At 42.1% G+C, this 24,069-nt stretch overlaps 1 protein-coding gene across 6 annotated transcripts in view; it reads right to left on the bottom strand.

Annotated features, from left to right (window-relative positions):
- NFATC2 (nuclear factor of activated T cells 2) overlaps positions 1-24,069 on the bottom strand; it is a 135,377-nt gene that overhangs the window by 46,250 nt on the left and 65,058 nt on the right. For all 6 annotated transcript variants that reach the window (XM_073309387.1, XM_073309388.1, XM_073309384.1 and 3 more), the window contains exons 6-8: positions 23,873-24,013; positions 1,571-1,626; positions 722-848 (exon numbers count right to left, since the gene is read on the bottom strand). In XM_073309387.1, the coding sequence (XP_073165488.1) occupies positions 722-848; positions 1,571-1,626; positions 23,873-24,013 (324 nt within the window). The remainder of the gene's footprint in view (positions 1-721; positions 849-1,570; positions 1,627-23,872; positions 24,014-24,069) is intronic.

Raw genomic sequence — 24,069 nt, 5'->3', positions numbered from 1 at the left:
GAAGCATTTTCCACTAGGGACTGGTGAAATGCTTTGTACTAAGTAAGAACTGATCAGGATGTTTCCCCATCCTTAGAAATTAGTGGCACTGAGATATTAGTTCAAAGCTTGAAAAATCCAGTCAGGTTATTTCGTGCTTTCTGGTTTCCACTGAGAAAATCAGCCAAAACTAGGAAGTGCTGGGAATTTCATGAGTAATCCTGTTTCACTTCTTGCTCACCAATTCCCCAGGGAAAGAGTTTGAGAAACATCCAAACTTTTCTTTCATATCTAAACTGGCCCTCCATTAAAGAATATGTCCCACTCTTCTCCTTCCCTACTCTAGTACTCCTTTCCCTGGGTCTGATGTTAACTTACTGTGGTATATGTCAACTAGGGAAGGCAATATTCATTGTTTTCACAGGGTCAGAGCACATAAGTGTCTGATCCTGCTCTCACTGAAATCATTTGCGAACTCCTATTGTCATAAATGGGGCACGATCAGCCCATTGCCTGGATATCTGATGTAAAGCCCCCTTACATACATATATGTATATATAAAAAAATCCTCCTCCAAAATTACACGCAACCTTTAAACCAAATAACAACTGGTGATCTGGCAGTAACTCTGCATTAAATTAGAAAAATTCAGATGCTTAATGACAAGAGAATGAGGTATCAGACTACAAAGCCTGCCCTATGAGACATTGTAGCCCAATCTGCCCTCTGCATAAAGAATTACCTGGGTGATAGGTAAAATGCTGTGGCTGACTTCTTTTTCTTTTTCCATTGATGACATAGAAATTCACCTTCACCGGTGTACGGATGTGTTTGTTCCTATACTCTGGTATCTCTACAAAAAGCATGCTCTGAAACAATGAAAGGAGACAATATCCTATTAGAAACTGAAGTCCAATGATCAACAGGCTCTCAGGTAACTACCCCATGGAGTACATATCCTTGGAGGAAGGAAAAGGAATTTTCTTGTTCCCCTCTGAAAAGGAGGATGTGGGGAAGGAAGGGACAGGTGGGTTAGGACTGGAAGATTTCTGATATCGGGAAACTGCTTTTTAAATGTCACATCCTCTGTGGCTTCTGTTGCTGATGTCCTGATGTTGAAGAGAGAAGTCTCAGCTAAATACAGAACACACAGAATACTGATTAATGCTCTAGTGCTTTGACTACTCCAATGCACTTGATAAACATGAAATGTAATTATTCAAAATGTGTATTTATTACTTTTTTACAATCTGATCCCACTGATCCAACTTCCATTGCAACAGTGCCATTCACTTCCTTAGGAGCAGATAAGGCCCATTCCACTATAAGGGCTGGAACCTAGAAGGCGCTGATGTTGCACTGTAAGGTTCCACCTCAACAGGCGTCAAGGCTGCTCAGCACCTTGCAGAATCAGGCCCTAAATGTAAATAAAGCAATGCAAACAAAGGGTCCCAGCCTGCAAAACTCCGACCAGCCTGGATTCCCACTGAAGTCAATGGAAGTTGGAGGTGCTCAGCACCTTGCAGAAGATATTCTCAGCATATAGCTGAAACGCAGGGAGTAAAGGACATACATTATTTTGTATACTTACAGGTTGGCTCTTATCTTTATCCACCGTTGCCTCCATCTCCCAGATCTGCTGACCATCTAAAAGTAATATTACACTATTAACTTATTGAAAAATATTATCAGAAACCTGACTTAAATAAAGTCAAATCAGTCATTAAGGCTCAGATTTAGTAGAGCACTTAAGCACATGCTTAGTTCCAGCTGAAGTCAATGGGATTTAAATATAAGCATGTACTTGAGTACTTTCCCGAACAGAAAAAGATTTATGCACATGCTTAAAGTTAAGCACACACTTAAGAGCTTTGCTGAATTGAGGCCCAGCTGATGCTTTATATGTAAATATTAGGAATGTTCAATACACATGAAACATCTGCTTTTCAGCAAGAGTCTGACTTCAGTCAGCAGGACTGACTGAGGGTACAAGGAGGTCAAATGATTTGACCAGAGTCATAGTGTGAGTCAGTGGCTCAGCAGAACCCGGTTGAATCTTCATTGTTTGTTTTAACCACAAGACCATGCAAGTCTTCATTTTCTTTAATAACATTCATGTTACTGACTGGAGGATTGGTTTCTGGTAAAAAACTATTATTTTTTGAAATATAAGTCCTAATTTTTCACCTTATTTTGGGTGTCACTGGTTTTAAGTGCCCAAATTGAGACACCTAGGGCTTTGATTTTCAGAGATGCTGAGCATCCAGAGCTCTCACTGAAATCACCTGGTAGTGCGAGTGCTCCACACCTCTGAAAATCAAAGCCCCAGCTTTCTTTAGTAGTAATTTATAGGGTCAAATTGTCACTGCAGTTTTTTTTAAACAGGAAAAAAGATATTACCCAAAGTGAAGGGAAAGAGGGAACATTGTTATTATTATTAGAAGACGACTCATCCATTTGTTTGATTTTATTCTACCCAAGCTTTTTAAGAACCATAATTGGGAAGACAGTTACAAAGTGTCTGATTTCTTTGTGCTATTTGTGTCCTCTTCCTGTTTCGTAGGGGTTTCTGATATGTACAACATGAAGCCTAAATTTACATGATAGCTATCTATCAACCCATCTACTCTAGCAAGTAATAAAAATGCTAGAGCTAGATAGGCACCTTCAGTATGTCTTTACTCCAAACTTCTAACAACTCCCATAGACATTCACTGTCTGGCTTATCCAACTATAGTGGATTGAGGATTTACTGTATATGCTCTAATTAGCAATAAATCGATCACATCCATGATGATGGCCACTGAAGCACAGAATCTCTTTCTGCTGCCTGTTACACTCATGCACTTCCAGTGAGTTTCATGGAATTACACGGATATAACTGAGAGCAGAATTTGGCCCACAGTAATTCAATCTGTTTTCTTTCTGTTGCTTACTAGTATTATCAGTTGCATAGTCCAAAGTCTCTTAGCAACCCAAGGCTAACAATATTAGGTAATTCATATACCCTGAATAATTTTTCATTTAAGGGCTGTTCAAAGAAATATACAAAATATGTCCTGTGAAGTGCCTAGCAGTTACTTCTGAGACTGCCCGAGGGCTTTGGGGTCATTGCATATTTAGTCTCTATGAGGTGCAATGTCACTTTGATTGTGTTACACATATTTTTTACATATCCGTCTAAAACAGATTATACATACAATGCTCTGCCACTGCATTCTATGGACTGTACCTGCATCAGCCTGGGACATTTCTCACAACAGTACGTGGGTGTCCGTTAACACCAATTTAGCTCACTGGCTGCTACTGTAAAACTCTGTGTACTCTGCACATTGATAAAATGGCATCCCAGGTTTTGTGTGTGAAATGTAAACTGTTGGACTGAAATTAAATTTTGCAGAAGCAGAAATAAATGTCTCCTTGGAACCTTCATGATTGGACCATATGTTGTGTACGATGCCTACATAAATCTACCCGCCTTATTATCTTTATTAGTTGTACTGCTTGCATGCTTCTGAGCCACCTCTTATGCACATAAAACCTACCTACTAAGAGCAATTTAGTTATCTTACTCAGAGACCAGTTTACTGTAGTATATACTCTACATATGCTGTAGGGCATTTACTTGAATGCACTAAAGCATGTTCAGAGCATGTGACAATAACAAAAAGTTTTATATCAGTAGAATTAAATTGGTAAGGTTCAAAAACTATAGGTATCCAGTTGTGTACCCAATTACCATGTGTACACATGCCAGGCAAGCTATTGCATGTACAAATGGTCAATGCAGGGGTTTTGCACATGCATTTTTAATACTAGTGCACAAATTAGAGGCTCAATCTAACCAGGAATATCTCTTCATTGACCCAAAAAATAATTTGGAAGCTGCTTTTTTTTTTTTTAAAGACTTTGAGCCCTGCCGCTAACATTGTCAGTACATTGCATTGAGTTTTCAGTTCGGTGATTTACTTTAAAAATTTTGATGGCGTGTAAAAACGCCGAATAGCTCTCTGACAATTTGGTTACTGTGAATTATGGGAATTGTGCATCCAAATCACTGAGCCGGCACCCAAAACTCTTTCAACAGTTTAGCCACTAGCTGAGTGTTTGTGCTAGAGGGTGGGGGAATCTTCAAAGGTGAGGTTCTGTGGGAAGGTTTCCCTGAAGCTTATACATGTGCTTTGGGTCTACAGAACTGGGGTGGAAATCTAATGAAAACTGCTTCTCTCAAGACTTCTTATTTTTCCGGATGCCTGGAAATTCTGCAAGAGCAGCCTCTCTCTTGTCTCATATTGGGACTTCTGCTTCTTGTCCAAATGGAAGCAAAGAACGCAGGAAAATTAATTGTGAGGATTTTTGCGTTTTATTTAATGCACTTTGCACCTTTTATGCTCCTTGGTTTCTCTATATATTCCACTCCCTGTGGCTAATGAGAACTGACATGACAGTTCCTCTTGGATGTCTAATCCGTTTCCTCCCTGCAGCCCATAAGCAGAGGCTAATTCCAACTCTAGGAGACATACCTGTGCTTAAGCTTAGCCAGGGTGGTGAGGGGCTAGCTGCCCTGAGTATGTACCCATCCAAGATGCTAGGTGTGTACTCAGGACAACTAGCCGCTCCCACGATTTGTGTTGCTGCTGGTACCCTTGTAATTTTAGTGCATGAGATGGATCAGATCTAAAGTAGGTATATCTCCTCCTGCTGGACTTTACACCTTCCAGCTTGAAGTGTAGACATACCCTAAGTAATAACAACAACAACATGCCATATTCATGCCAGTGTAACTCCATCGGCTGCCATCAGGGATGAATTTGGCCCAGTATGTGGCTCTTCTATAATGCCTTTCATCCAATGATCTCAAAGCACTTATCCAACAATAAATAATTAAGTCAGCACCCCTATGAGGTAGATAAGCGGCACCCACTGCTGAAATGCAGCCACCTCTGGGCTGGAATATGGCTGCTGTTTAACAGTGTGCAGCATCACTACACACTGGAGAGCAGAAAGTGAAGAATATTCAATCCAGTTGAAGGTCCAAGGGGATTTGTAGCCCAGATGGAATTACTGGAGTTGGCGTAATCTAACTGCTACTACTACTACTGAATTACTACCCAGGCGAGGCTCTGATTCAAACAGCCTCTCAAGGGGGAGAAGGAATCCCCCTTACATCCATTCTAAGGGCTAGCTGGAGCTGGGTGCACAGGCATAAGTGGGGGCCACTCACCCACTTACTCCCTCCCTGCAGCGGAGAGAGCTTTCAAATGGCTGGAGACTTGGTTCCACCCACCGCGCTCACTGAACAGAGTAGATGAGCCAATGCAAGGAGTCTGTAGCAGTTTACTACTGTGACAAGTGAGCAGTAAATCACTCTCCCCTCTCTTCTTTCCCCCAACAAGGCAGCGTCAGGGGAGGAATTATGACTCAACATGTCTCTGAGTCACAGTACCTCCTTTGGGACTACTTCTGAAGTTGTATAGTTTATGCACGGCCCGGAGCTGTGCCTAAAGGCACAATCTACCCCTTTGTCTAAAATCTGGAGGCACAGATTTTTCAGAACTGCACTCTCTGTCACCAAGAGACTCTGGACAATCATAGCACTGGCATGCAAAAATGCCCAGTTAGATACTCTATTACTTGCATGTGCAATCAAACACAAATGCCTACACAACCATTGCAGTGCAAACTGGGACTGCAGATATGCGTAGGTTATGAAAATCTGGGGCTAGGTGTCAACATTTTCTCATTTATTGTCATCTTTAACACCCTCTCAGATACTTTTTCTTTGTTACTATACAGGAAGAAAATGCTCGATAATTTCCTTTTAGTACTGAACAGTTCAGTTCCTCCAAAGTGAGCCCGTTGTCTCTTCTATATATATTTATAGCATGTAATGGATTTCCAGAGTGCAGACAGCATAAGCAGGCTGTAATTAGAGTCTGCAAGCCTCTCACCCGATTTGCTGCTTAGCCCTAACATCCCAGAGGACCACTGTGTAAATTAACGGAGAGGATTCCAGAATTTTAATAATAAGCATTTATTTTGGCCACTGCTGTGGACTGTCACAGGTTACAGCTATGCTTCTGTTAACACATTTACTGCTGAAACCTATAGAGTCAGTTGAAATGAAAACACCTTTTTTGTGTGTGTGGCAGCTCTGGGTTTACTCCAGCAAAAACAAGGGCATCTCCTGGCTGAAAAGCAGCACTTACTGAAGGATTCCCTTTGTAGCTGGTCATCATGGTGAAAGGCCATCATATTAACTATTAAGGATTCCTCATAAATCAAAAATACCAAAGAGACAGTTATTGCAATTCCCTTGAATGTAAGAGGAGGAGGAGATCAACAGCAAAAAGTATCTTACAGTAAAATAGTTTAGAAATAAATCAATTAGGAGTTGACTGGGGATTTTTGTTCTGCTCAAGGAATTGAAGGATAGGGTTAAAGCAGTTGAAAAGCACAGCTGGAGGCAGACACCTTGCAATGGTGCTTACACTGATCTGGTGATGTACTTCACTTTTCACCTGCTGCAGCACATTGTCCCATACACCACTCTGCTAAAGCACCTCCTGCTGTCCTAGTCCTGGGTCTCCACCCAGCTCTGCCAAAGCACCTCAACTCTCAACATGCAAAACTTCCTTTTATTACATTCCTGCTTCTCCATATTACTGCCAGTGCCTCGAAGGCAGATACTTGCTGTTTCCGCCCTTGGCATCTTCAAACTACCACGTAAGTGGTACTGTGAGACATGGAAATTCACTACAGATTCCGTTTAATTAATTTTCATTTTTGACCTTTTCTTGCCTTCACATTTAAACCCAGGACTTCATGGATGACAAGCTGGGCACTCATTGTTCCAACCAGTACTTAAATTGATACCTTTGGAAAAGGTGAAGGTTAGAGGCTTGTTTGACACATAATGGAGTTTATGGACTGTTATGAGATTTTGCTGGTGTAGGTTAGGTACTGTAAGTTCTTGAACTTGGAGAGGAGTTAAGAATTCGGATAGAGCTGAATGTCAAATTAGCCAAGAAAATCCTATGTGTAAAACCAAAAGCTGACTGGTATATTTCTAGCTACAAGTCTGGGTGCTAGTCTTCCTCTCAGAACTGCATGGGTTAAACAGTTCCTTAACTAACCCTAAAAGCCAGCAGGCACATGCATATAACTTTGAGTCAACTAAACAATGCAGTATGACCGATCCCTAATAACAACTAAGGCAACTAAATGGGACTTTTGACACTATTCTTCCTCAATATAGAATATGATCATCATAGATTGTGTGCTGTAGCCCAATGTTTATATAACAGAGTTACCTTGGCATAGAAGTACTACAGGCAGAGTTTTATCTGTCAGTAATGCATGAAACAAAGGCAACACAGGCCTCAGAGTCATATTCAATACTCAAGAGGCCTGTGAAGCATATGCAAACCACAACAACATTCAATTTGATTTAGTGACTGAGCCACTGAAACAGCATTGAAACCTAGTGAATCCACGCATAAAAATCAGATGTTGATTAGACTGAGTTCAAAGTCCACGGGGATTAAGAGTGGGAACGAGACTAACGCCAAGTAAACAAGGAATGTATTTATTTTGGGGTTATCATTCTAATGATGACGGATGCTTCTACATGGATCTATTTATGCCCACAGCCGTTAACATTTTCCTATCAAATCTGTCACCAGTGACAATTCCTGTTCTTTAAGCACTGAAACGCTGTTGAATATAAACATTTTGCAGCTCATGCACTGACCTTTATGCTTAAATATCATGTAGCGTGCTCCATCTGTCTTGCTGCTTTTCTTTTATAGTCATGAACACACAAACCCTAATTTTAGATGGTCAATATTTGCTTTTCCCTTAACCTCCATTGCTATGATCAGTGGAGCGAGCTTCTGGCAGAGAAGATGAGGCCATGCACTCATTAAAAAGAGCCCCACTTTACTCTATTTTTTTTCATAACAATAATAATAAAAAGAAACCTCTGAATTGTGCACACCCAGAAAGGTAACTAAAAATTGGAATAAAATGTGAAACAGAGACGGCTTCTCTTGGATTCACTGATGGGGCAATCTGGGACAGCCCTGAACACAGAATACTTTTCACACAGCTGCCAACACAATACATTTCACCACCATGAAATATGCATAAATGTGGGGGGGAGGGAAGGAGAGAGAGAGATTGAAAGAAAGTTTTAAAATGAACTATTAAAAAGATGTATCTTGTGTAGCTGTAGCCGAGTCTCTCTCTCTCTCTCTCTCTCTCTCTCTCTCTCTTTCTCTCTCTCTCACCAACAGAAGTTGGTCCAATAAAAGATATTACCTCACCCACCTTGTCCCTCTGTTGAAAAGGTGGAATTTTTACCAGGAAGGTCGATGCACTGAGAGATGCATGGGTTACTAATATCTATATTATAGTAAAATCTATAGGCCCCATCTGACATTGAGAAGTTATAGCCTTTCTGTAGGCTTGGAAGGATTCGCTTTTTATCGGTAAATATCAATAAATGTTGATTTCACCATGCCCATGCGCACACGCACACACCAACCGACAAATAAAATATTTCCACTGAGAAAGCTCAATATTTTTACAGATAGGCAAAGTCAGAAAAATGCTGCTTGAGAAGGTATCAGACATGGATCAAAGGCTGTGTATTTTGACAGGACATGTTGACAATTTGTTTTTTAATGGTTGTAAATGTAACATTGACCCCCTTGATTGTCGTCAGCAAGGATCAACCTGGGACCTTTTGAGCTAAATGCATGAGGCTCTACTGCCTGAGCTAAAAGACTTGTGTCTCTTAGTCAACCTGTAGCAGGCTCATCAATCACTAGCTGGCCTAGCCACCACTAGAGGGAGACAGAGTGCCGCACCGAGCAGGCAGAAGTTACACAAAGTTTTAACTTAAAAAGAAAAGGAGTACTTGGGGCACCTTAGAGACTAACAAATTTATTTGAGCATAAGCTACAGCTCATAAGCTCATAAGCTTATGCTCAAATAAATTTGTTAGTCTCTAAGGTGCCACAAGTACTCCTTTTCTTTTTGCGGATACAGACTAACACGGCTGCTACTCTGAAAAGTTTTAACTTGTTGAGTCTCAATGTCTATTGTCATTAAATAATTATTTTCTGACCCCTCCGTCTAACCCACCCCACATAATTACCTGCAACTGTGAAAATTTAAATTAATAATTGAAAAAAGGCTTAAAAAATAACATCAATATTATCTATTGAAATTAGAAAAAAATAAAAATCTAATTCTCTCAAGCCTGTTTTTATAGCTGGATGCAAGTAGGTTTCTTCCCCACTGAGCAACATGCCCAATGTCAGAATTGGAGGAACTGCATAGTGTTTAGCTATCATAATCAGGCTCTCTCCATGAGTTAGATAGAAATAAATTTTCAAGTCGCCTCCTGCTTGCTAACAGAGAAAACTGGGCATCAGCCTGGCTGATAATTTACCCCCAACCATGTGTGTAGAACACTGCCCTCTGCTGGACAGACTCAAAACTTCCCCAACTGTATACTGAAGTAAGGAGGCCACAAAAGCTCAGCAACAAGCCTTCAGAATGGGTTCTTGCACTTCACTGAACAGCCTAACTGCCCTAGAAGAGGACTGGCATATTTTCCAAAGTCGCCTCTTATTATTGTGCACAGAGGTAACCAGAATGGGTTACCGAGCTTGACCTAAAATTTGGACCCAGAGCCACAGAAGGAAATTTAAAGTGGAGGCTGGTGGTGGAATATGCATTTCAAAACCGTTGGAATCTATTCAGTTCTACACTCTGTTAAAGGTTTGGTAGGCGTTTATTTCTGACCCTGTACACCAGTTTCTAAAAAAGGGGACATAATGCACTGTAGCTAAACACACTTTCATGATTTTTTCACCCCTTTATCATCATGTTTACTAAGTCTTCATAAGCACATGAGAGTGGCAATGAAGCCCCTGTGTGCCCTGTTACCTAAAATCAGAGGCTGATCTATCCCTGAAAGGACACCCACTTGAAAACGCATTGCCATTACTACCCAAGACATGGTAGATGAGACCAGCTCCAAGCCGGTTCATTGCCAGGGGTCCATGTGAGCAAAGAGTCTCTTGAATTCTGTGTGAGGATTTTACATACCTAATTCAGACTGCATAGCTGAAAGGCCAGCAGATCAACTAAAGACAGTAAATGTAGCTGGATTTAGACCTCTAAGCCATAGTAGCCTTGATAGCCGACTTCTCCGTTTTTACCCGTGTGGTTCCCTGTATTTGTTCATTTAATAGTTGTCCTAGTTGGCAAGTCTATAACCCTACAGTGCAGTGAAATGTTCAGGAAATAGCTGATTTTTGTACTGCTTCAGGGCAGTGAGCTTTAGCACTAAGCCCTGATGAGAGATCTGATTGTGTCAGCACTCTCTGTAGGAATGAATGAGTTGTTAGAAGAATGTAATTCTACCTTTCTAGCCCAAACCATGATCATACCAAAAGTCTTGCTTCAAACTTTGGGGGGAAATCAAAGTGTCAATCTGCATTAGGAAAACTTAGCATGATCCTCTGCAGGTCCCTTGTAGTTGTTTTTCTTAATTAGTCAACTAAGTTTTCTTGAACCAGTTACAGCCTTTGCACATTATTCACGATTCCTTATTCATTATTTTGGGATTGTTAACTAGCAAGAAAATGAGCTTTCTGCCTTAGCTGACTGAGCTGGCATGACTGATGGACTGAGACGTTCAGGAAATTCTCTTCACAGTTCTCACAAGCTAAAGACTAACCGTATTATTCTGTGGATTCTGTAGCATCTGGTAGGTGATTTTCAATTGAAAATGTACATTGCCTTTTAAGGCTTACACCAATTATTTAAGGGACACTATGTTAACTTTTCATCACACAGTAAGCCCACGGCAACTCCTAAAGGAATTTAGCATGGCTGGTAGGACAGTTGCTTCATCACTAAACGCCTATATAGAATTGCCTCTGGACTTGGCTATTCACAGTGCTTCCAAAATGCATGAAGATTAATATGTCTCTGACTTTTTATGAGCAGGCGATAGGCTGCCCTCCACCCCACCCCAAGAAGAGCCTAGAAAATTTTTCAAGATGCCCTGAGAACAAAAACTATCACAACTTTGCCAACTCCACTGTTCCAAAGGAAGAGACTCCACCTATGGAATGTTCAGATACATCCTGGGAGACACTGTTAGGGGATGGCATCTGATCTCAGCCAATGGCATTACTCTGAGTCACACCACTGAACTGTGAGGTCGGAATGTGACACTAGGCAGAGCTCCCCAGGAGCGTCCAGTTAGAGATAACTCTCAAAGTTAGAGTTACTGCACCTTGAACACATTTAGAGCTCACCCAAAAAGGGCCACTTAGTTCTTCCTAAGGGTCAAATGCTGTGGACCCTTTTGTTTTGTTTTTGGATCAAAACTCCCATTGCAGTTGTTTGTGGTAAGCTGAAGCCAGTGCTTTCATTTCACTGTGGACTTGAATTTGAGTCACCAGGGCCAAAGATACATGTCAGGGTCTGGGAGGTAAAAGGCCAGCGAATTAGTCATCCACCACTCAACCCCACCCCAAGTCTGACATTTGGTACAGTGAGAACAAGTCTTAGAGGAGCTGTCTATTGTTTAAGGAATTCGACTTGAGTTGCAATGAAACAAATACAGTAGTTGAGTAGTGAAACAGCAGGGGCAGATTGTAGTTCCAGAGCTGTTCCAAATAATTCCTTAGGCCAATTCATGGAAATATACTTAGGTTTTTTTTAATAAGAAATATATATCGGACACATATTTCTATATTTTATTAAACAAAAGCTCCACTCAAAATAAAACTACTGGGAACCTCCATATAATAAAATGAGTCACACCAGGATGCAATGACTAAGTGGGAGAATGGGGAATTCCACGACCCACGCCAGCTTTTTATATGATCAATTTGCTTTCAACAGGTGATGGGAGCTTCTCTCGCTGCCTTTTGTTTATTCCAAGAAATTTCATTGTTTTTTTTGTAAATGCTCTTTAAACAATTAAGTTTCAAAGCTGAATAATCAGGAACAGGCCTGCTTCCACCCAGAGCCCCCATAGTAAACAGTTAGCCAGGGAATCCAAGCCAGTAGTGGCTGCCTGTGTTAATAAGGATTTACCAGCTGTAAAATTCCAAAACCTTGTGTCATACGGGGAAACCTTCCAAAACACTGGATTCCACCCTGTCTTAGTGAGTCTCTCACAGCTATGGCAACTCAGCTTCGGCAGCCGCATTTTTAAAATATAAGTATATACTTGGTGAATGTATCCTTAGATTTTTCCCCCTGTTTTGCAGTGAGGTTTTTGGGGGTCCCCAGTTTAACATCTGACAACTTCCCCTTGGAGTGTGAGAATGCCACACCCAAGCGAAAGCATGCAGCTGGAACGGTTGGCAGTGCTTTTTCAGCAACTGTTAAACTGAGAAAAGCAGAACGTCCCATTTACCAACAAAACTTCCAGTCTGCTCAACAGAAAAAAGACAAACTTTAAGTTGCCATGAAGGCCGACATAATAAGCATGTGGCATGTTGATGGCTGATGCTCCTCTTCAGCCAAATGCTCAAGCACTGGAATTTATCAAGGCATCTTTGTCTTTCTTCACCCAAAGCACTGCCCTCTACAGTTCGTGCTGAAACCTGACCTCTTTTGGCAGCAAAACCTCCCAGCTGGGCTCTGGGCTCTACTCTCAATTCTGCAGACATTTTTCTTTGGTGGCGTGCAAGCCATAAGGAGAGGAGATTAACTTGTAAGGCAGTCGGTCACCTTTAACTAATATAAAAAGCAGGGGGGACTCCCCACACACAGAAGTATAATTTATTCCCCTGAACCATCCCGCTGCTCTGCAGGGGTATACTGGGAGAGGATGTGCATCCAGAAGCATCCGGCATTAAAAGATGGATTGCAGTCACAAAATGAGAGGACCAGAGAAAATCCTAGCAATCCAGTGCACCAAGAAAGGAGCAATACTAGCATTGTAGCACGTTTATTTCATATAGTCCCTGAGAAAAATCTTGTTGATCCATAATCAATTAAGCAATCCCATGTTCAAAGGTGACAAGCTCAGATCTATTGAGTCTGTTGCTTTTCCCAGAGTCTACAACTCCTTTTCTGGCCTCTTCTACTGAAAAACTGAATCAAATTCCTGTTGTTCCTGATGCTGAGTTCTGGGTTCAGTGAGTTATGAAAACAGAAAGTGGTGTGTGTGCATGGTGAGATTTTTATAAAATCAGAGAGTGGTATGTTAAACTATAATCTCTTTAAGTCATGTTCTATTGCTCTGGCTGCTCTCAAAATTTAAATTTTCCCATTTCAATTCCTTTGCATTTGAAATTTGCTGTCAGAATTTACTGGGACTTCCTTGGAATCCTGCAAGTTGTTCTCTAGGGTCAGAAAGTAAACCTTTCTGCGGGGAGAAATGGGAGTGCTTTATTGTGGATCCTTAATTTTCCAGGGTGTCATTAAATCCAACAGTACAGTTGTTGAAAATAGCCTGAAATTTTTGTATTTCCTTTGGATGTTTTTGAGGTGAACGGCATGATCATTAATAAACTGGGAGGATTATTAGAAGGTAGCTGTTCCCCTATTTCTCACCTACTTTAGACTTAGTACTATGAAAAAGAGAAGAAGAATATTGCTCTAGGGCAGAGAGTGTCTTCTTTATACTTGGGCACAATGGGGCCCTGACCTTGACTGGGGCTCCTAGGCACTACTGTAATATAAATAAATAACTGCATATTTGAATTATGGCCTGGAAATGCATGCAATTATCCCATTAAATTGGAACTGTGAAAGTAAAACTTTAGCACTGGGAGGGCATGTGCTTCTAGTGATTTGTGCCTGAATTTATGCATGTATATGACAATCAACGCAAGTGTGAGAGCATGTGTTTAAATTAAAGGTATGCTGGCAGGTATGGACTGCAGAATGCCTATGTGCACATTCTGGCAGGGCTCTGCACACCAGCAAAACTGTATGTCACTAAACAGCATGCCAGTCACAGCAAAGCACAGAAGGGCACTTCCAGAAGTGGCCCTAATTAGGGCCAGATTTTAAGAGCAACATCTGCAGCATTCATTTAGATTCAGTGGGATCTGGAGGTGCTTAACAGGATTTAGCCATTGATGTGCCCATGTGCAGCTAAAGCCCCACCAAAAAATTTGTCCCCGAGATGCAACTGTGTTTAGTTTCTGTCCTTGCATGGTTTCTGTACTCTCCCCCAGCTCCCCCTTTGCAACCTGGCATTATAGAGCTAAAAGACCTGATGCTCTGGGATGCTGAGGATCCTGAACTCCCATTAAAAAATGACAGGTTTCAGAGTAGCAGCCGTGTTAGTGTGTATTCACAAAAAGAACAGGAGTACTCGTGGCACCTTAGAGACTAACAAATTTATTTGAGCATAAGCTTTCGTGAGCTACAGCTCACTTCATCTGATGTATTCAGTGGAAAAGCCTGATGAAGCATCCGATGAAGTGAGCTGTAGCTCACGAAAGCTTATGCTCAAATAAATGTGTTAGTCTCTAAGGTGCCACAAGTCCTCCTTTTCTTTTTATTAAAAATGAGGCTTTCCCCACTCCTCTGTATGCATTCAGTGCCTTTTCGGCCTGATTTTCAAAAGAACCAAGCACTTGCTGCTCCCACTGACTTCAATTGGAACTGAGGGTTCTCAGGACCAGTAGACGTCAGGCCCTAAGTGAAGAGAGAGTTAAGATTGAGCTTTTCTTATTTGATCAGCAAGTGTTCATTTTAACTACATTTTAAAGATATAGTGGCAATCCACACATTTCCTCAACTAGAGGGGGAGATTATAAAAGCCACAGTTTCCTTTAAACTATGGTAGACAGCAGTATACAATGTATTTCAGTAGGACTGACAACAAGCATCCAATTTATCTTCCTCTTTAGAGGAGAAATGCCAAACAATAGAAAGTGCCCCTACACTCACCTGCTTTGAATGATATGCTCCAGGAATATTTAAAGAGTTCAACCTTTGGCAGAAAAATTGATGTAAACTCTGTTTTTTTTACAATTGCAGTGATATGTTTCTGAGAACTGGCCGTACTTGCCCACTGTCAGAGTACTGATGTGTGTGGTGAAGGCTGTGCTGGTGTTAGAAATCAGCAACAGAAATAGTGCAAATGAACTCAGTTGTTTATTATTAGAGGGCAGCGCAGGATGGGTATTCAAAAAACTTGGCTTGCGTATTTGCATGTCTACCTATGTGTGCCGGCATAATTACTTTGTGCAAAGCAGGCAAATGGAGCACAGATGGTTTATTAGGCACATTTGAACATGCAATCACCCATTTTGTGTATGCAATCAGGGACTTGCTCACACAAAGTAGAAGCACATGTATATGTGCACAAGAGCAGTTACAGGAGCTGCTTTGACAGCTGTACCCAAACAATCTCTCTGACATATTGTGGATTTCCAGCCACCAGCTCAAGTTAAGCATGGCTAAAACGCAGCTCCGAACTTCCCCCCGAAACATTCCCTACTGCCTCCTTTCTCAATCACTAGGGACAACACCATCATCCTGCCTGTCAAATAGGCCTGTAACCTGAGCATCATCTTTAACTCAGACCTCTCTCTAGATCCTCGTATCTGGGCTATGTCTAAATCTTGCCAATTCTTTCTGCATAACATCTCTAAGACACGGCCATTCTTATCCATCCACACAGCTAAAACTCTCATCCGGGCTCTTTATCATCATGCATCTCAATTACAGAAATAGCCTTCTCTCTGGCCATTGACAAGTGCAAACCTGCCCTGCTCTTATCCACTCAGAATGCTGCTGCAAAGAGCATTTTCCTAGCCTATCACTTTGGTCAACACAAGTTGCCTGTATTCACTTTCAAGGCTCTTCATAGCCAAAACCCATCCTACCTGTCATCTGTCACTCATGACTGAGCTGTTGATGCCAGCCTCCATTGCCCACTTGTTACATTTTCAAACAAGCCCCTGTGTGCTGCCCCCTACACTTGGGAGAATCTTCCTGTGAACATCTGCACAGCTACCTCATTATCTACCTTCAAATCCTTCCTCAACACTCTCTTTTGCTTTGATCCCTACAAAAAACTGGACAACCATTAGACTGCTGGTGTGCAGAGAGCACAGCCTGTCATGCTGACCAATATTGTCTCACTGTTTCCCTGTGCTCCCCTATCTGCCTGTATCCATCTTTTGTCCCTTGTCTTATACTTAGCTTGTAAGCCCCTTGGGGAAGGGATCATCTTTTTGTTCTGTGTTTGCACAGTGTCTACTAAAGTTGGATCACAGTCCATGACTGGGGCGCTATGGCACTATAATAAATAAGAACAGAGCAATGAACAGATATGCTCCTTAACAGAGCAGGGACTTTGCTTTTGGATTCACTGTGAGGATGGTGTTGGGATCACTGAGACTGGGGTCTCAGTGAGGATGGTGATGGGGTCACTGAGACTGGATGTAAATCAGGATGAGAAATCTATTCACCTTTTGTAGCTACCAGGGAAACACAAACTGTTTTTGCCTAATTTGAAGCCTGCTCAGATATCATGGGTTGAAAAGTTCATCTCAAAACTTTAACAATATCAGGTTCCCATTCTGCGTAGGGCAGACTCTGGGAAAGGGAGCAGAGAGCAGTGGAGAAAATTTCTAGTGGACCAATTAATACGCTGGGCCAAATTCGGGATTCCTTACACTGGTGCAAGCAATCCTGGTGAAGACCATTTTATTATTCCCACTTGTAGGGCAGGTATATCGCCTGCAGTATATTTTGTACTTAAGCACGGACAATGGCAGGGAATTGCAGGAGATACTTTGTATCATTTTCTCCCCTGAGCCATTTTCCCAAAATGATCAGCCTGGATGGACACTAAAGGGCCAAAGCCTGTACTTGCTGAATTTCCAGCCCAACAGACAGTGCTTACAACATCAAAGCAAACAGTTATTTTTTTAGACTTAGTCGGTAGTTGACATAACACAGCATGACACTGTGATGATAAATTATACCTGTAACGCATGTTATGTCATGCAGTCTCTTGCATGACATAGTGAATGCTACTGAGACACCTTCAAAAATGAAGCCGCGGACTCTGTACAACTTCCCGCAGGTGGAACAAGAAGAGGGTTGGCAGTCAGGGAGTCGTGAGCTTTTGTCTTGGCTCTGCCACTTATTTTCTGTGTTGAGTTTGGCAAGTGCCTCAAGTTCCTCCATGTGTACAAAGAGATAATATCGACGGTGCAGTCGTAGATGACTCGTGCCTCCCTATACGGGGTGTGGGGGTGTTACACTAAAGGGGAGGACACGTGACTGCCCCACGCGTCTACCCTGCCCAGTGACACCCCCCCACACACACCCTGTGCTCAGCCCTGCGCCCAGCCCTGAGTCACCATGCTCGCCCCGCCCCATATTACCTGCAGGGGGAGGCTCTGACCATCTCGCCCTGCACCTCCCCCAACACACATGTTCAGCCACTCTCCCTGGTAGCCATGGCGGGGACAGAGGCCAAGTGAGCTAGAAACATGCCGGGGGGACAGGGTGCCCCTACTCGCTTGGCCACTGTCCCCGGCAGCTAGGGCAGCAGTGGGCCGCTCCCCGCCTGGACCCAGCTGCCAGGGACAGGGGCCGAGCAAGCCGGAGCTCCTCCTCCCCCGCCCCACCCACAGCATGCTAGGCCCCTGTCCCTGGCAGCCGCGACTGGGCAACCACATGGAGCTCCTTTGAAGTCAGTCGGCCTCCATATAGAGCCAGGGGTTCATGTATATACACTGCTACCAGATTGGAGCCTTAGATACCATAGAGATGGGAACCTCAGAAATGTGAGATAGACAGACTCCAGAGGGAGAAAAAAATCAGGATTCTGCTGTCTGAATCTGGAGGGTTGAAGTTATTTTTCTTAAATGGACTTTAAGCATCAATGCATCAGAGACCTCAACAGCTGCACCAAGTTCAAAGGGCACAGAGGCAGCCACCTCCTCTCCCTACACTGTATAACTGAGTTAATGAAAGATTTATGGTGGATCTGCTCCAAAGACATACACTTTCCATCTGGGTTGTTCTTCCACCTCCCGCATTGTCCTACAGATGATTCATGATGTCTATGTGGCCACCATAAGAGTTTGGCAAAGGAAAACACCGTGCATATGTACGATTCTCCCAGAGGAATACGAAGCTTTTCTAACACTTGCAAAAAGCAGCAGTAACCAGCACACAAAATGGGAGTAAATACAATGCAACTGAAGGCATGTAATTTGCAAATTACTACATGGTAATTAAAACAAATCTAAAAGGGAAATTCCAGAACTTTTTTTTACATGGATTTTACTAGTAAGATCGAGACTCAACCAAAACATGGACAGCCTTGAATTTCTGGACCTTTGAAACCCTTCTCCGACATTGGAGCCCTCCTCTACCAAGGTCAAGATAAAAAGAATAATTTGGCCTCAGAAAATGAATTCTTGTCTGCAGAATCACTTGCTCCCTTATTAAATTTTATAGACTCAAGTATTATATTTACTTGAATTAGCACCAAGTAAGTGCAAATCTTAACCCACTTTCAGCCAGATTCTTAACTGATGTAAATCAGTGTAGCTCCATTAACTTCACTCAGCTATAATGACTTACACCAACTGAGGATCTGGCCCTTAGTTCTGAGATGCCTTCTTAATAAAAGCATGCAATGCAGTACATGGTTGGAGCTCAAGACTACAGTGCTTAACAGTAGCGCCCAGCCACTGAAGTTCACTTCCTGCTACCATTTCCTGTACCAGTCTTAAAACGACAGTCTTTTATATAGTGCTTGTTTGTGTTGTGGTCAGTACAACAGAACAAGCACCAGTTATTTTAACATTGCCAGCCAAATATATTTCAGCCTATCACCTAATGAGTTGCCCAGGGAAAAATCTATAATGCCCTCCTTGCTGTAATGAAATAGTTTGTACACAAAATCCAGTAACATTTACCATTGTTCCTTATGGATGCATGGAATATCGTATGTTAGTATCAAATATGGGTAGAGTTTCATTTCTCTAATGATGAATGTTGAGTTGTCTATAAAAGCCAAAGAAGAAATTGAAAGGTCATCTCAGGAATGGCAAATTTAGGGTTTCAGTTTAGAGAGTCAAGTTTAATTTATCATGAAACACTTTAATAGCACTTTAGCTCTATTTCTTATTGCACACCATGTCATACATCCTCAGTTCCCAGTTCAGTGGAGAGACTGGCCTTTTGACCCCACATCCAAACACACCCAGATTCTGGAGTGTTTGCAATTAAGATCAAAATTGTCAGATTGAGCAAATCTCAGATTCACAGCGAAAAAGGTTCATTAAAATTTCTTGCTGCATGGAGATGTGTGTGCTAGTCGATTCTAATCCTCACCCCCGCTGGTTCTGTCAGCTGGGTTGCTAGGGTGGCCTGAAACTTCACCTTTTAAGGATCACGTCATCGAAGCATGCTCTGAGCAGGTGTACACACTGTACAGCATTTAAACGCCCATACTTGCTAGTGCCCTGTTTACACTAGCGCTCCCACCCTTGCTAGCACTGGGACCTGAAACGGGGACAGCCAATGTTGGAAATTTTTGAGACAATTTCCCCATGTGGACAAGCCCTATGAGTTCACAAAGTGAAACTCAGAGATAATCATACTTTCCCTGTGTGCTGGTGCAGCTTCCTTCCTTCACAAAGATATAATCCTTGCATAGGCTCACTAGGGCAGCTTCGCTATCTGAAAGCGGAAGCAACAATGACGGGGGCACCAGAAAGATGTACAACCCACCTACCATGGGTTTATTTTGGCTTTGTTTGCTTCTGAACAGCTTATCAGTGTTTCTTATAAGATAGCATGAAGATCAGAGTTGCAGCATGCAAGCTACTCCTTTAAAAAAAACTTCTTGGTGTTTCTCCAGCAGCTTGCACGCAAGGATCTCAAATACTGTTATAAACATTAATAAATTAGGTCTCACACCCTCACTCTGAGGCAGGGGATTGCATTATCCCTCTCGTTGTTTCCTGGTGCTCTCCTGTCTGTCTGTTTTGTCTCCACCTGTTGGCTCTTGTCTTAGGCCATGTCTACACTACCTACCGGATCAGCAGGTAGTGATCGATCTATCAGTAATCAGGGATTGATTTATCACATCTCGTGTAAACACGATAAATCGATCCACGATCGCTCTGCTGTCGACTCCGGAACTCCACCACGGCGAGAGGCGGAAGCGGAGTCTACGGGGGAGTGGTGGCCGTCGATCCCGCGCCTCGAGGACGCAAAGTAAGTGTTTCTAAGTTGATCTAAGATACATTGACTTCAGCTATGCTATTCCCGTAGCTGAAGTTGCGTATCTTAGATTGATCCCCCCCCCCCACAGTGTAGTACAGGCCTTAGACTTAGACTATCTTGGGGGCAGGGACTATCCTTTTGTTTTATGTTTGTACAGCACCTAGCACAATAGGGTCCCGGTCCATGACTGGGGCTTGTAGGTTCTCCAGTAATGAATGTAATTATTAATACTACTAATAATCCCCATTTTATAGATAAGGAAACTGAAGTACAGAGGCCCCGATTATCAGAGGTGCTGAGCACCTGCAGCTCCCACTGGTTTCAAATAGCTGGGAACAGAACCATCTTTCACCTTCAGTGCCTTAACCACAAGAGTCCTATCCTTCCTCTCTTCTTGGACTGATATTCCCTACATCCTGCTATTTGGAAGGTACCCCCCTGGCAAAAATTAAGGCATTTGCTGAAACAGATCAAAATTAATCTCAACATCATTTGCTTGGGGTTAGCTATGAAGATATGAGCTATATTTTTGCTCTGTTATCAAAAAGACTTCCTTTGCGCCGTCAGTTTGTAAAAATGGTGCTCTGGCTGTATTGGAAAGATTTTCAATCCCATCACATTCTGTTGTTTGGAAGACACCTAATGTTCCACTACCCACACACAGTCTCCATTAACTGTGTCTCATATTTTCTCTCTGGTAGTACGTCCATGCAATGCCACCCAGATAGCATTACATGGCGTTCCACAATCTGATGGATGGGGATCATTCCAGGTTGAAAACATCAATCTCAGACTGATTTTAGGTCTTTATTCTTCTTAGAGTAGATGCCCTTAGATTTCACGTGGTCAGAACTCTTGTTTATTTCACTTTCTAACATCCATTTTGGTCACAAATTTCTCTGGAAGTCCTATGGAAATAGCAGGAGGGATTTCAGATGCTGCTTCAAAATGGCATTGAGAGGAGCCATTGACCCTCTTTAGTCTCTGCAAAACAGCTAGCAGTGCTATGCTACCAAACATACTCTCATGCACCCCAACAATTCACTGACATTGACGGAACAATGGCAGCACAGCAGGGAAAGAATCAACACACAGGCCTAATCAGAAAAAAAGTGAACCAAGAAATTGCTCTGACTGACATTAAAAGTTCCAAGGAAGGATTGGTGGCCCACAGACCGCTTGTCTCTCCACTAAATAGCAACACACTTTCTGATGGTGTGTGGAGCAACTGAGGCTGACCGCACTTTTTATTTTTAATTATGTCTATATTGGGCAATTACTGGCCCTAGCCTTCATTTCCCCCCCAAAAAAGACAATTATCATTAATCAGACATGTTGTATTAAAATTATACACTGCTCAAGAGACCCAAGCCCAATTACTCCTATGAGACCTTGGGAACATCACTTAATTGTTCCATGCCTCAGTTTACCTACCCATAAAATGGGAACAACACTATTTGCCTTATCTTCCGAGGGCATTTCAAAGCTCAGTTAAAAGGGACAGATTCCGCCTCTTTTGTTCAGGAGTCCCTTACTCCTCAACTAGTCCTACTGAAATCAACACGAGCACAAGTGGCAGAATCCGGCCCTCCACATTTGTAAAGTGCTTTGTGATCCTTGGATGAAAGGGGCTGTATTCTGTTAGACTTCATTATTATTATTCCTATGTAGTGCATTGTTTAAAATATAAAAGTCAAGTCTCTTGTAGGATAAGTTATACAAAACTAGACAACTTGTAAAAATAATATGGGTCCTTTTTCTGAGAACAAGAGAAAATGTAGTATAGGGCATGTACTGCTTAGAGAGTGGGCTAAGCTGCGTTCATGCATATGTAATCAGAACAGCAACAAGGCTCCTCTCTGGGAAAAGAGGTAACGAACAACAGCAGAATGCATTTGTTTGCATTCCGCCCCGGTAAATATGGTAGTCTGGATTTGTGCTACCTTGCTTAAAACCATTACCAGGGCTTCTCAAACTTCACTCCTTCTGACTACAAAAATTACTACACAACCCCAGGAGGGGGGACCGAAGCCTGAGCCCTTCCACTCTGGGGGAGGGGGCCAAAGCCCGACCCACAGTTTGAGAACCGCTGCATTAGACCATGCTGAACATATTTTCTGAGGTCAGGTATACTTTGACTCAGAAACCAAAGGGTTGCTGATTCTGATTTTGACATACCATTATGAACACACAGTCAGGAGAGGTCAGCAAAGATGGTAAAGTTGACTCGAGGAAAACTAAAAATCCCTGCGCAACTATCATTATTTTCATTCTAGTAACACTGCGAGGTTTCGGTGGTAGGCACTGTAAAAACGTATAACAGGCTGTACGCTTGTAGAGGCAGGGACTCCCTAAGGGCTTGTCTATGCAGTGGGGTAATGCACATTACAGGGGTATGATTCCTACAGCGCACTAATGTGCAGCACATTAATTGGTCCATGTAGACCCCGCTGGAGCACACTAAACAGTTTCAAACAGTACTATGTTAAAGTGCACTAGGGAACCTCTAGTGCACTCCAGCGGGGTCTATACGGACCAATCAATGTGCAATTCAGCTGACTTGGGCTCACAGGGCTCAGGCTGTGGGGCTAACAATTGCAGTGCAGACATTCAGGCTGGGGCCGTAGCACAGGCTCAGAGACCCTCCATCTTTGTGGGGTCTCAGAGCCTGGGCTCCAATCTGAGCCCAAACATCTACATTGCAATTTTATAGCGACTCAGCATGAACCTTGCAAGCTCGAGTCAGCTGACTCAGGCCAGCTGCAGCCATGCCGGGGGTCTTTTATCTATACAGACATACCCTCAGTGCCTTACAGAATCAGTCTCTTAGTCAAGAAAATGTATATCAATATGATACAAGTTTTGGATCAAGAACAATATCAAGTTAGTTGGATTATAAAAAGCATTGTGCAAAAGGGGAAATAATTTTTTGTGAAATTTCTCATGAAACTATTTTCCAATTCATTTCAGGACTTTTCACATGCCTGAAATTTCACTTTTCTATGGAGGAGCTATTTTCACATTGAAAATGTGGAAAATTATGATTTTGTTGTTGTTTTGCACTAAAAATTGTTCTCAAAAATTGTTCTCTCTAAGGAAAAGGTTGAAATTATAGGTATGCAATATATATGCAACAATATAGGAGATTAAAAGTAACTTTCTTTTGCATTTCAATATGAATACAAAAATCATCCTATTTTTACAAAAAAATACACGATTCATGTTTTTTTCAAGGAAGATGGACTCATTTTGTACTAGATTTGCAATAGAAAAAATTCAGTTTCAAATATATCTATGATAGTATTTAGCTTTTAAAAAATGAAATACAATTAGCATTAGAAAATTGCAACAATATACCTAAATGTCATCTTTGTACTCCTCTGGGCCCTGCATAACAAGGTGGCCTTGATTTACCATTTATTTATTGGAGCCTGAAAATTAAGGGCCTATCGCAGATATTTACGCCTACGAGTAACTTTACTTTATATGATTAGCTCCATGGAATGGCTTTACTCATGTGAACTTTAGTGGGATTACTCATATGAGTACAGATACTCATAATGTGTGACATATTTTTAAGACTAAGACTATACATTTCATCAGGGAAACACTGCAAAATCTGCCTTACCTGACGTCTTCTCAGTGAATACAACTTTAGACTCTGCTGTGAAATTCTGACCAGACAGGATCATCTGCTGTCCGCCGTAAACTAGGCAGCTCTCAATATCTTGTCTTTCAACCATTGGAAGCTCATGAGCAGATCTTTGCGCTGTGGACAAAATGCAGACATGAATGAAATCAAATATGGTTTACCAGGACTTTCCA

This window comes from Lepidochelys kempii, chromosome 13, assembly GCF_965140265.1.
Source record: "Lepidochelys kempii isolate rLepKem1 chromosome 13, rLepKem1.hap2, whole genome shotgun sequence".
NCBI lineage: Eukaryota > Metazoa > Chordata > Testudines > Cheloniidae > Lepidochelys > Lepidochelys kempii.
The sequence above is the reverse complement of the archived record's forward strand: the minus strand, read 5'-3'. Positions and strand labels throughout refer to the sequence as shown.